Genomic DNA, 13,781 nt, shown 5'->3' with positions numbered 1-13,781 from the left:
TACTAAATTTGACAGGTCATTGACGTTTTTCCTTAGCAAGCAGCGCCACTAACAAGTGCAACGTTAAAATGGGCGTTCGAAATTTAAAGTCGTTTGAATGTTTATGTTGATCGTTCTACATACGGTTTATTTTGAAATCTTATTTTGTTTCATGTCGTTATGAGAAGTATATTGACTTGAAATGAGATGAAACTTTTGAGGGAGAACATTTTTTTAGACAATTGACTCATCCTTGCTACTGGGAATACTGAGACTTTTAATGCAACAAGATTACTAAATTGTTCATAAACGCGGGTCGCTATGGTCATGTAGTAGGTTTTGTACGATCAGATGGAGTCAAAAATTTTTTAATAGCCGGCTAAAATTATAAGTTCAGATTACAAAACAAAACAACCATATATCTGAGCCGTCAATTCAACGACCAAATGAACTCGAGATCCTAGTTGGGTATTAATTACAAAGCTTAGCGCACACAAGCGGACCACAACTGTAAAACTATTAACGGGTCTGTCCGAATAGTTGGAAATAGTTTCCTTGGCTCGCCGCCAGGAGCGCTAGTGATAGATCGAGTCGCCTTGCGTTTGACATGTTGTAAACAAAAATAATAAATAAAACGTGCACTACAACATGTTTTGATATATTACGTGTATTTCATTTTGGCTTTTATACTGCTTCAGTTTTATTGGTTTCACGTAAGATTAGAAATGACGGGTTTTATGGAACAACTCGACGTTTATGTTGATTGCCAATTTCTGGCGTGATTTTTTGAGTTTTCTCCGGAGATTGACAGCTTAATTAATGCATTAGGGATGCGGGAGTTAAACTGGGTATTGAGGTTTTAGAGTTACGTAAACGTACAGAAACATGTGCGACATGAATTAGAATTAAGTTTAGCTGCAGTAACCTCGAAAAGTTAATCAAAACAGCTTACCACAACTCGGCTCCTAAAACACGAGCTAAATACGAAAAACATGAAGAAAATTACTTTTTAAAACGGAACACTACCATCAAAACATTACGAACGAAGTCAACGCATCGCGTCCCGCGAAGTTTGCAATTTGCAACTTTAGTTCTGACAAGTACTTACAGGACTTAATATCTCGCCGTTATGTACTCAGCTTTATTTGGACGAGTATTTAGAAGTATTCCCAAAGGACTGGAGACGCTAAGCGATGGCGTCGACATTTTTTATTGTTTTAATTTTAAGGCTACAGGACATAAAGTATGAATTTGGATATTAATTTTAGACGGACTGAAGACTTTTAATCCGTTCCAAACACCGTTCAAAACAATTACAAAAAAATGGGTCAGAAAAATAAATAAAAAATTAGGCCCACATTAAACCAACGGCCACAAATATCGACCAACAAAATGAAGGGTGGCTTTTAAATTTTTAATAATTTGATGAGCACATGAAACGTGCCGATTTTCAGCCTGGAATATACCTACTGTGATTAAATACAATTTGGACCGCTCCCGAGTACCCTCTAGCACTTCCGGGAAGCCTAGTGACTTCCGCCGCCCGACTTCCGGTAGGATACCGCGAGTTTTTTTTTTTCAAGTGCCTCTTGTGGGCGAGTGCCTTTTTGTCGTGGAATAAAGTTTTTCACCAAAAATGTGATGTAAATATACGTGTATATTATATGTTTTTTGGGTGTCGTATTTTCAAAAGGAATGGGTGTTATAAATGAAGGTTTTTAAGGCTTTTAATAAATGGTCTTCGAGTTAAGTCTCGTCGTTAATAAATACGGGATAAACAGGTTTCCAGGTAAGCTTATTAAAGTTCAGTTTTTAATTATAACTATATTAATGTGAACTGCATTTTTATCTGTTCATAATTGGCTTCATTCTTGTTCTCATGCTCAATAAGTCAATCGTCATTTAAGTTTATTTTAGAAACATCTCAGAAACAACTGTCGGGTACCTTGTTACCACAAACTGATGATAGATTGATAACAAATGAAAAAAAATATACATGTTTAGAAAAAATCTTATACCCAACTATTCTGTTCGGGTGTTTCTTGTCCGTCAGTATGCAAACAAAACTTCTAAAACCAACATAAATATAACACTGAAATAAAACTTCCACAACCTTAAAACAAAGCAATAAAGTCTAAATTCAAACGTTCGAACAGCAAACACAAACTTTGCAAACATCACAATTCAATTTGACAAGTCGGAACAAACAATTCTAAACTTTATGCGAAGGGTGTAAACGTCAATTTTGATTGTAAACATTCAAGATGGCGACCACATGGTAGTCTAGTTAACAAAATATATGAAGAGCATTGTTTATGGAGCATCCTGTTGATAGACATTAAAAGGTTTTGTGTCAAAACGGGATGGAAACTAAGTATAACAAATTGAGGACGAAAGGGTATCAAAACTATAAGTACCAGGATAGCAGAACATGCTAAGAGCTATTTAAAACTTTTTTTTCTCGTAACTAAAGTATTCTTAATTTAAAATATCCATCGAACATTTTACAACGTAAAAAGGTCGCATTACTTCACAAAGGTCGATGAACTTTGATAGTCGGTATTTATAAAAGAATGACGCAAGTTTTTACAGTTATAGCAATGTAAACATTTACTACTTTTAATGTCTATTTGGCGATAACATTTGCCTATTAATCGTATACACAAATTAAGCAAACAATTAAAATAAACTCGATAATATTTCATTCCAGCTGATATCAATTAGATTTGTAGTGTCAAATAACATGAAACGATCAATTTGACAAAACGTTGGTCCTTAATAAATTAAATACATACCTGTGAAACAAAACCTCGATAATCTAGAGCCAATTAAAGCCTTAATTCAAAATACTCGGAAATTGTTATCAAGATTCTATAGAAAACAATTTAATTGGCACTAAATACAAGTGTTCACACTTATTCTGAACAAACTAATAATTTATTAAGTGTCACTTATTCGTGACAATGTACTAAATATGCAGTAATTTTCAGTGTATTGTTCACTTCTGAGAATCAAAAGGATATAGAGCTCAGTTACTAATAAATAAAGCTTAGCATGAAGTAGGAATAGGCAATATTGTTAAATGTGCTTTACAATTTATTTGCTAGGGGTATTATTTATTTACATAGATATTTACAATACATATTTACAATAAAAATCAAAAACTATCCTAGTAAAACAAACAACTAAAAAGCGTCAAAAAATTCGTCCCCATCGCTGTCAACTGGGAGCGTGCCCAAGAGGCTGGCAGCATTACCTCGTTGGATCGCCATGCCGATTCTTTGTCCGAGGTAATAGCCAGCCTTCTGGTCACGAGAAGCGTCAACCAGCCGCCTAGAGAAATCTTTAAATAGAATGTGGGCATTCGGACCCCACGACCGAGGGTTTCAACCCCAAACGGTTGGAAAATATAGTTTCCGACAAGGCCACTATATTTCCGCCGCTTGAGGTTCTCCGCAGCCGCAGCGGCAGCAGCAGCACAGCACGCAGAACTTGGAAGGTGTGATGGCGCAAGAGTATCGACACAGGTTGCGTCCCATACTAAAGGCCTACCTATCTTCCAAGGGAATAACGACATGCCGTCTGGTCTCTTACCGTCGTGGCGTGCCAAGCCGTTTGGTTCTAATACAGCTGGTACCCCGACGGCAACAAGAGCTCGACGTATAATGTCAATTTATTTGCTTAGTTATGTAAATCTGCAATATGCATTAATAAACAGATGTCACGTAACTTAGCTACAGTGTAAAATTGGCATTTTATGTAGGTTTTTTGAGTTACAAATTATTTGATCACCATGTTTCGCTTATCAACTTGCAGCGAACCGTTTCAAAGATACAAATCAGCAACATCAACGTAAACCTTGTTTCATTCCTACCCAAAGCACAGGCTAATTAGTACTATACTAAAACCTAAACCTAACGGTCACTCTTAATCAAGATATGGACCATTCCATTAATTCACCCAATTTTATTTCGCATTTTCTAAACAGAATACCAAATTAGGACCAACTTTGGAATTGTTTTTTCCTGTCAACGAAAAAAAAAGTTTAAGCAAATACTGCTTTTTTAATTATTTAATTAGAAACGGCGTGAGACGATTTGACGATAAATTCCTGACAACGGTATGCTTTATAAATGATTTCGGTTAAAAGTTTTAAAGGACTTCTTAATTAGTCAGAAGACTGGATCGAGAAACAAAAGTTTTGATACAATGAGGTAGCTACTTAAAATACTTTTTTTGTTTTCTTTAATGATCGAACCTCAATCTGTCAGTGGTTTTTCGGCAGTACATAAGGATACCAAGATAACATAAGTAGGCTAGGTATTAGCCACGGGGATGGATCGATCATGCAACCTTGCTACAATCGGTTTGTGAATGGGTGACCATCTTGTCGTGATAAGTTCCTAGGCGTTTCGAAAGACGCGCTAAATTAGTAGATCTCGAAAACCTTTTTCCAGACTGTGATAGAACATCTTGTTCTGTGATTGCATACCTTAGTACCGGACGCATTCAATCTATGTTTTCATTTGCAGATAGTACTTTAAATGCAAAAGTGTTCCTAGCACGATTTACTAAAACAGCACAAAGAACTGAATTATTTCTATCCGCTCTACTTTTCAAATTCCAAACATATTCCATTAAAATACTAACAAAATAATACAGCATACTACACAGGGGATTATTGGCATTGCCGTCGAACTTCCAGGACCGGACTGCTGCCGAAATTGAAGATCTAAACTAGGGCACCTGAAAGCAATTTCCAGTCGCTTACTACCGATTCTGTGGAATGTATTTCGTTACGGCATTACATCAGTGCAATTTATTTTAGGATAGCTCTATTCAGCCATCTATTGCACTAAAAGGGAGTTGCTATCACCTATGTATGTATGTACAAATGTTCTATGTCACGACAGCGGATAAGCTATGCTTGTGTGTGTAATATACGTGCACGTTGTCTTTGTATGCGTAAGCTCGAGAGCGGTCACCATTGGTCGAGTCGTTGTATCACACAAAGACATTGTGTATGTACAATTACACCGAAAACGATTAACAAGCATGGGTTACTCGCTTTCATGGAATAGAACATCATATGTCGATTGAAAAACACTTTATCTGTGGTTTTTTGACATTTGACATTACTTGCATGAGGTTAAAGTCAATCTATCTTTAGTTACCAAATCAACAGATATGTTAAAGAAATCCGACTTTTAATCCTTTTGTTCTCAGACATCATAGCTTTCCAATGTGACGTCTGCATGCAAATAAACATAGACTCACAAAGCAATAGACAAAACAAGAGAGCTAAACAGTGGTAGAACTCCCAGTTCTAGACATAATACTTATGCAAATAAGGCGACGCTGGTTAAATACTAAGGCAGCATACACAATAGACGACTAATTTAAGATTGCGAAAAATTAAGTTTTCGTTTACGTAAGAAATGATTTTTAACTTTACATTGTAATATCATAACCCAAGAGCAACGAACATAGCTTACGGCTCTCCATTTAATATGATGCTTTTATTTGCAGTCTTTCTCAAATTCTTTTTACCCACATTACCTTAAAAACCGCATCCAAATCGGTTCTTCAAACAGACACACAAAGCGGTCAAACTAACACTCTTTCTGCGTCACAGGTTGCAAACCACCATCCGTAAGCTAAACGATGCGACGCGCTTCTTCAGTAAACAGGCATGAAAGTAGGAAAATCTGAACCCTGCTTAATTCTGTACTAGACCCATTGACGTGAAAGATTAGAGCTGCAACTCCTGGATTAAACTTCTAAGATGAGGTGTATTAACTTGACAGGGTTGCCAAAACATTGTGCTTGTAAGTTTCAAGTGCTTATGATTTTAAGTTCGGTTTGAAAGGATCCAAGTTGGCAGAGATTTGGGCGCTGTTTTGGGATTTGCTTGTGTAATTCTGGTTTTATAATAACGGAAATAAATGACTGCCGTATAAATTTTCGCAATGTTTACACATTTTTATTGGATGTCACCAAATGACCCCACTGTGGGTGCAGCGTGAAGGAGTGTCAGACTCTTACTGACTAAAACCCATCATGTTCCTTCTTAAGCTCTTTATGTACCAGGGCAGCGGTAATTCTTCACAATGTTTTAATTGGGATGGGCATAGGATCGGTGATTCAATTAATACATGTGAATGAGGAAAACTGTCATTCAACACCAGCCATAAGATAACAAGGTAAAACAAATACACACGCTTTATTTACCTCGGAATTACATTACCCGGTTTACCTGAACGATTCTATATATTTTTAATTAATTCAAACAATGTCCTAACCCTTCAAATCTCACCTGACGATCTGAATAAACAAAAACAAAATTTCAATTTCGGAAGCAACCCTTCAGCTGTTCGGGTCTCATCGCAAATCCCACTTTGATCGACTTCGAAGTCCTTCTACCGATAGCCTTAGAGTGCCCGCAAACTATAGACTTTTTAGTCGGCCGATAGTTGGATCGGGATCTTGATAAGTATGAATGCTAGTAGGTATGCGCATAACACAGGACAGCACAGTTACATAGTGCATAGTGAAGTGTTACTAACATAGATTAAGTTTTTATTTAATAACAGATTGTGTACATAACATAATATATGTATGCTAGTTTTTGAGGTATTTATCTATGGGCCATTGATGCCTGAAAATAAGGATGATTTGACAAAAATTTGATAACAACGATCAGGAATTTGGCCTGTACCAGACGGACTAAAAACTGTGATTTAATTCACGATTTCCTTAAAAATATTTTCTTCCAGCCATCGGGCCAACTATCGGCCGACTATTTAGTCTGCAGTGTAGGTAGGCCTAGATTTCGGCCTAGGGTTAGGTACTTGAAGGCCATTTCGCTACAGTTTCATTAAGGATTTAGTAATGGTTAGTGAACTTTGATCAGTCTCTCGGTTTCTATTTGTTTCTTACTATGGTTTTGTGGCCGGATGTGTAACCTTTTTAGTTGGTTCGGAAAAAGAAAGGAGTTCCATTTTAGGCAAGGCCTTTATGGTTGACAATAAACTTATGTAAAAGAGACATACCTACGTGAAGAATTAGAATAAATGTGGTCACTGGTTACATAGAAACACTCTTTATCAACTGTTTTTTAGGCATAGGGACGTTTTCCTTATTATCAAAGGTATTTTTAGGTCGATAGGTACAGGCATGTGAATGTTTAATATGTGTAGGTAATGATGACTACTAGACTCAACTTTGTTTTAACAAAAACAATAACGATTTTCAGGCGAGAAAACCACACTTCTTTGCGTCAAACTTTAGTCATTAGTTGGGAAATAGTGGACAAAGTAATGCTTGTACCACATAAATAAGTATGTAACTGATTACTGAATTGTATACTTAGGATGATCAAAAATTATAGAAAAAATAATGTCGCCCAGACCGATTGTCATCAGTCACGGTAACTATTCCCATTGAGGAAATCAGCTGCGCAAGACAATATACTTAGTGCACAAGCATTTATATTTTCTATTCCCTCACTCTCATAGCCCGATGGGTAGATAAAAGAACACACATACAATTTTTCTGTTAATCTTCCGTAAAGTCATATTGGTTTTACTAACTTCTCAACAGTATTTTAGCATAGTAATTACAAAATACAATAAAGCCCAAATTAACAATTTAACTAAACATAACGTGACTACCTAAACCAAAACACAATAGAACGAACAAGAACTTAACAACAAACATGATACGATGATAACTGGACCATATAGGATGTAACGACCCATAAAAGACACCATATCTCCTATAAACCAATGTATTGGATATCGTTGTAAAATAATGTCGACTGTAATAAAATATAACAAGAGTTTAATATAGTATGGCGATTGTATTTCACGAGTTGGGTAGTAATAGGACATTATTGGGGGTAAATAATTCATGACTCTGCTAGAATTTTGTAGATGTTTCATCTTCTCCATGTGCAAATTTCGAACAGATGTGTTTAAGTTCTGCCAAAGAATTATAACGACTTCTTTACATAGGTATACTCCTAGCATAGAGAAAATAAATGTAAAATGCTCCATGTAACTGTGATCTAAATCTCCCTTGAAATATCATAAAGATATCTGATTGCATGATCAAAGAATTTAAATAAAAATTCAGACAAATCTTATAAACATAAAAAAGAATAGCCAATTGCACGGTCAGACTATAGAATACGTTTCTAGGATACTTTTATTTATTGTTACATACATTCTAAACAATACGTAAATTCACAAGGGCCATCTTATAACTTAAACAAAACCGCATCGTTCTATTTTCAAATCTCCTCGTACATCTAACGTTTTATCTCCACGTTCCATTTTCGAATTTTAAATTTCTAACCCGGAACCGCGGCACGATCCAACACACCAATTATCGTTGGCGGGGCCCATTCGACCAGCCTTCACTCTTACTCATTACGTTTCCATTAACAAAAGCAGGGTTGCCTAACCATTCCGAGCCACATTTAAAAAGATCGCCAACCTTTAACCCGTAAACGTTTTGTGGGCGGGTCGGTACTGCCATTGTAACACTTCTGAGCTATTTCAAGTGTCAAATTAATGATTCGAAACAGTGAGGCGCTAGACTGCAGCGCGTTGGATGCTCGATGTTTTTTTGTTTGGTTTAAAGCAGAGATGAACGAATGGATTAATGAAACGCCTATATCGTGTTGTTTTACGATGAAATGAGGAAGAAAAAAGCTTGTTAGTGCAAGCTTAAAACATTAATTTTATAACTAAATTAAACATTGACAAAATATGGTTCATACACAGATATGGATATCTGAGGGTTAACATTATTGTATGTACCGTCATAATTTTTGAAAATGATCATCCTATTTTTTTTTATTTGAAACTTATAAGAGGGACTTTATCATAGGCAGGTACCTATCAAATAACACTAAAATATACTTCTTCAGCTTATAACTTGTACCACAGCCCACCATTACACACCACACGTTACGCAACGAGCACAAATCTTATCGTAACATCTGAACTTTTGCACATCCCTATATTACAACAATACATATTACCGGTTTTCTTGCTTTCTACTCGAATAGTTTCTATACACTTGCATAATTAACTTCATGATCATTAATCTACGTCTTTGAAGAGGAATTTGTGTGCAATGCAATTTTAAGACGTCCGTCTGGTCTAACGGGTGACCTACTTTGGAACTAAATGGGGAACAGGGCTCCTGGATGGCCCATTTGAAGACGAAATAGAAGCCTTAGTAAGTACCGTGTATAGTTTAGTTTAAATAGACGGTCTTTCAATGAGATTAAATGCTTGAAACTTTATTTTGGTAGAAGCTGTGTTGGGTTGGTCTTTTGAGGGTTATAAGTTTATTTATTTTTTATTTATTTATTTATTGCTTAGAAGGTACATTTTACATTATAAAAAATATAAAATGTCCAACAAAACTGTATACACAGTTTATCTGTTGGATCAGCAAAAGTTGGTTAAAAATAGTATGTAAAACCAAGCTTATTTAATAGCGAATTTCCGCAAAATTCTGGTAGAAATCAATAAGCTATTATTTTTCCAAATTCACAGCACGACATTAACTAATACTCCTTCGTGAGTACAGAATCAAAACACACCTTAAAACCGATAAATCAATAAAATTATTCAAATGCAATGCCTTACAAACTTCAGTAAATAACGTTCGGATAACTAGTTTCACGTTTCTAAGCAAAATCTTTAATACGAGTTAGTGTTATCAGATTTATTTGCTTGTACACGGCAGATTCGTGAAGTCAAGATACGTACCGCGAAATAGCACGGCCGACCTAATTTCTAAATCTGCCTACGATAATGTTAGGATTACGACACCTTTCAATTTGATCCGTACATATTTGTAATAGCTCGCTTCCATTCCGGGAAAAATTGTTCCCCTCTTCCGTCGGGCGATGTGGGCGGTTTGTATGGTATTAAAGGCTTATGGGATGGGTGGGTACTTAAACTGTGGTCGCCCTGCTAACCAGCCAGTTGCAAATTGTGCTAATTAAAAACATACGTTATTTTTTTAAGCAGGTGTACATTTGCATGATGATGATATTACGTAATATGCTGAGAACACAGATTGGATTTTTCAGAGCACGATTTAGAATCAAAAATCTTTTTTCTAATGTTGAATTTCGAACACTCTAACCAACCAGTTAAAATAATCCGTTCCAATTTCAAATATAATCTAAGTCTAACATCTGACTGCAGAAAATTCAAAAGTAGAATAAGACCCATTCTTAATTCAAATGCAGGGTTTGAAAGGAATATCTTTGACAGAATGATTCACAAGTCTCCGTCGATTGCCGTCTATCTTATCTAAAGGACACCGGCGTATCTTTTTGCGCCGACGCAAACGATCAATGCGAATTGACTACGAAGATTTACGACCACACCACTAAAAGCTGCGTGAATTATGCTCGTATACCTGTCCTTTACTAACGTACCATTAAAACGAAGAGTGAACGAGACGGCCGCTATTTAGTAGTACTTTGGTTTGAACTTTGTGAAAGTTATAGGAATTTCACGGGGTGTGGAATGGAATCTACGCTAGAGTAGCAATAAATAGCTAAAGCCGTTTATAATTGTAGTGGCTTGTAGATAAGGAAGTTTCTGTATGCGAATACGAATTTATGCGTGTTAGAAGCCATTGTAATGGTCGTGTTTCGAACTCTTTAATGGAACTTAAAACTGTTTTGGAAATAGACGCGAATTTTCTTTGCTATGTTATTCGGAATAATTTCCAAGTGTTTTATAGATTTTGTTTACTTTTATACCGCTTTTGGGATAAAATTGCTTGCAATTATGTTATAGATTATGTGTAAAATTACACTGCTCAGCAGGTTTCTCCCTGAATTTCATTTTTATGTCAGTGTTAACCTTAATAAAATCGTACTTTAAAAGCATTACGCATTAACCCACATTTGCAGCTTCTGAACGTTATTTTATTTGAATCTAAATTCATCCGCTGTGATTGAGTAAGATCCATAAACATTAAATATTTAATGGACACGTTTAGATAGATAAAATACTCTGAAATAATCTTTCTTTTCATGAACACAAACACAAATGTTGTTTATTTAAAAAAAAAAAAACGTAGGTATGTTGTCATTTTATATGGTATGTATATAGCTTTTCATAACCTATATAATATTATCAGCTAGTAACCTCAAACTTTTTTAGAAAATGTCGTAAATACATTAACAGCTTATTGTTTTCCAGTATGTTTTTCTACCTAACTAGTGATATGTTAAAAAAATATTATTTATTAACTTCTACATATACATTCATAGACAATAATAATATGAATAACAAGGAAAGTGGAAGCACAAAGTATGTTTTATGATAAAACGTGACATCATCTTATTATGACTCATCTGAGGGCAAATCCTGACGAATTTCTCTCTCTTTCTAGCTATTTATCCCACATGGTGGTGGGGTCAGCTTTCCTAATTTTTCTTCTCCACTTCGCTCTATCTACGACATCGTTCTCGGACACCTGGCACTCCTTCATATCTTTTGACACCACGTCCCGCCATCTAGTCTTTGGGCGGCCTCGTGATCTTCGACCGGGGACAGAAAGTTGCAGTGCCAAATTTCCCACGTAGTCTGGTGGTCTTCTCTTTACGTGGCCATACCACCGTAATCGGCTCTCCTGCAACTTATCCGCTACATCCCGCACCCCTAGGCTTCCTCGCACGTATTCGTTGCGGATACGGTCGAGCCTAGTGACGCCACACATCCACCTCAACATCTTCATTTCGGCAACCTGGATGGTATGTATGTGCCTTTTGGTTACAGCCCATGTTTCGCTGCCATATGTCAGGACTGGACGTATGATGGTTTTGTAAATCAAACCTTTAAGCTTGACCGGCATTCTTCTGTCACATGTCACACCAGTTACTTCTCGCCACTTTAGCCATGCAGCGGCTATTCGGTGTTGAACGTCGCATTCCAGATTTCCTGAACTGTGCATCATACTACCCAGATATTTGTACTGGTCGCACATGGTGACCAACTGCCCATCGATGGAAATCGGGGAATTCCTGACGAATTTATTAACTCTTATTGTATGTACTGACATGATTGGATTATTGTGCATGAAACATAATACAAATAAACTAAATATGTATAGAAAAATCTATATTTTCTAACTTACTACCTTAGCACCTCAAAGTACTTAACTATAAAAAACTGACTCCACGATCCTACATCTATTTTTATATAAAAAAATGGCCCAAAAAGGCTACAGCGTGATGGCTTCGGCCTCACGTTCACCTTACAAAAATCCGGGACTCTGTATTCCCGTGGTCTGGTCGAGACATACAAAAGTAGGTACATTTAAACTGAATTGCACAATAGACAGACGACACTTAAGTAACCAATATCTAGAACAAGTTCGTCTGTATTTGTTCCTGAAGGTTATCTTCAATAACAAACAGACATTACCTATGCAATATGAAGGACAACGCATATCAATGTGACAACTAAATATGACTCACAATTGGCTATTGTACTCATTATAAAAATGCACTCATGCAATACCTACTTATAAAATACTACAAACATTCTATACTCGTACAATAAAGAGATATTTTTCTCAAATCACTGGACCGTTTTGAAAAATTCCTTCACTTTTGGGTAGGAATAGTGTATAATCCCTATATTTTATCCGGCTACGGACAGGACACATGAGCGAACTTGTGCTCGGAATTTAGTTGAGGAACGACATCAACTTTGACGACAGCAAAATTAAAATGGGACTGGGCTGGACACGTCAGCCGCATGCATCCAGATAGGTGGGCCAACGTTGTCACCCAGTGGATACCACAAGACGGCCACCGCAGACGAGGTAGACCCCGCAAAAGATGGCGCGACGACCTGGACGCCTGGCCCTGATTGGTGGGAGCTATCAAAGGATCGACAGGTGTGGAGACAAAGTGGGGACGACAACTTTACCTACACTTAAATCAGCAAAAGAATTCTGAATTATCTCTAAAAATGAAACAAGAGCACTTTAGCTAGCCATTTTCTAAGATGCAATTACAAAATATCCAATTTAAACAGTTTAAGTGCCATTTACCCACATAAACGTGTTGTATTACACATTATTGACATAATAACATATTTAGCATCCCATTTGAAAGCTTGGCATTTAATAATAAACTCCATCTTAACTGGAGTCAAGTATCAATGTCAAAGATCAGCGTAATCAAGAATATTGTAAGCAAATTATTAGATATTAAACTCTGTATGTGAATATGTATGTGATTTTGAAATGTTTGTGCGAGGCTGCTAAATATAATTGTGGAAAATTTTGACTTTTCAAAAGTCTATCCTTTCTTATAAAGGTCTGTAAAGTAAGGTTTCTTATAAAGTCTAAAGGTTTGTAAGTCTAATTAATCATCATGATTAATTATAATCCATCTGCATTATTCAGTCCCAAGTATAGACAGGTGCATTTGCTTAAAAGTACATTCGATAGGTATTAATTCCATAGAGTTATGAACATTCTATTTTCTAAGTCTCTACCACAATAATTATGCTTTCCACTTGATTAAGTTTATTTTTATACCAGTGGTAATCATCTTATATGGCGTTAAAACACCTATGAAGATGTTTTAGACGAGTACCTATTACCCAACACTTACGAAACCAAATAATAAAAGATCCCAAAACGTCTTACTTATCTTAAAATCTCTTGTGTGAATAGAAGAATACATTCAGTTGTGCAATTGTTCGGAGATCGCAGCATAGATCGAAACTAATTGTCGATGGGAG

At 36.2% G+C, this 13,781-nt stretch overlaps 2 protein-coding genes across 9 annotated transcripts in view; both read right to left on the bottom strand.

Annotated features, from left to right (window-relative positions):
• Window positions 1-13,781, bottom strand: part of LOC124642564 (latrophilin Cirl) — a 301,465-nt gene that overhangs the window by 278,345 nt on the left and 9,339 nt on the right. The gene's annotated exons all lie outside the window — the stretch shown is intronic.
• LOC124642565 lies at window positions 11,416-12,009 on the bottom strand. The gene has a single exon (XM_047181004.1). The coding sequence runs from the start codon at window positions 12,007-12,009 to the stop codon at window positions 11,416-11,418; it is 594 nt and encodes a 197-aa protein (XP_047036960.1).

This window comes from Helicoverpa zea, chromosome 25, assembly GCF_022581195.2.
Source record: "Helicoverpa zea isolate HzStark_Cry1AcR chromosome 25, ilHelZeax1.1, whole genome shotgun sequence".
Taxonomy (NCBI): Eukaryota; Metazoa; Arthropoda; class Insecta; order Lepidoptera; family Noctuidae; genus Helicoverpa; species Helicoverpa zea.
This window is presented reverse-complemented; position numbering and strand designations above follow the sequence as displayed.

Excerpts from the sequence above, each read along its gene's own strand:
- LOC124642565 (XM_047181004.1), bottom strand. The coding sequence starts at position 12,009 with ATGTGCGACCAGTACAAATATCTGGGTAGTATGATGCACAGTTCAGGA.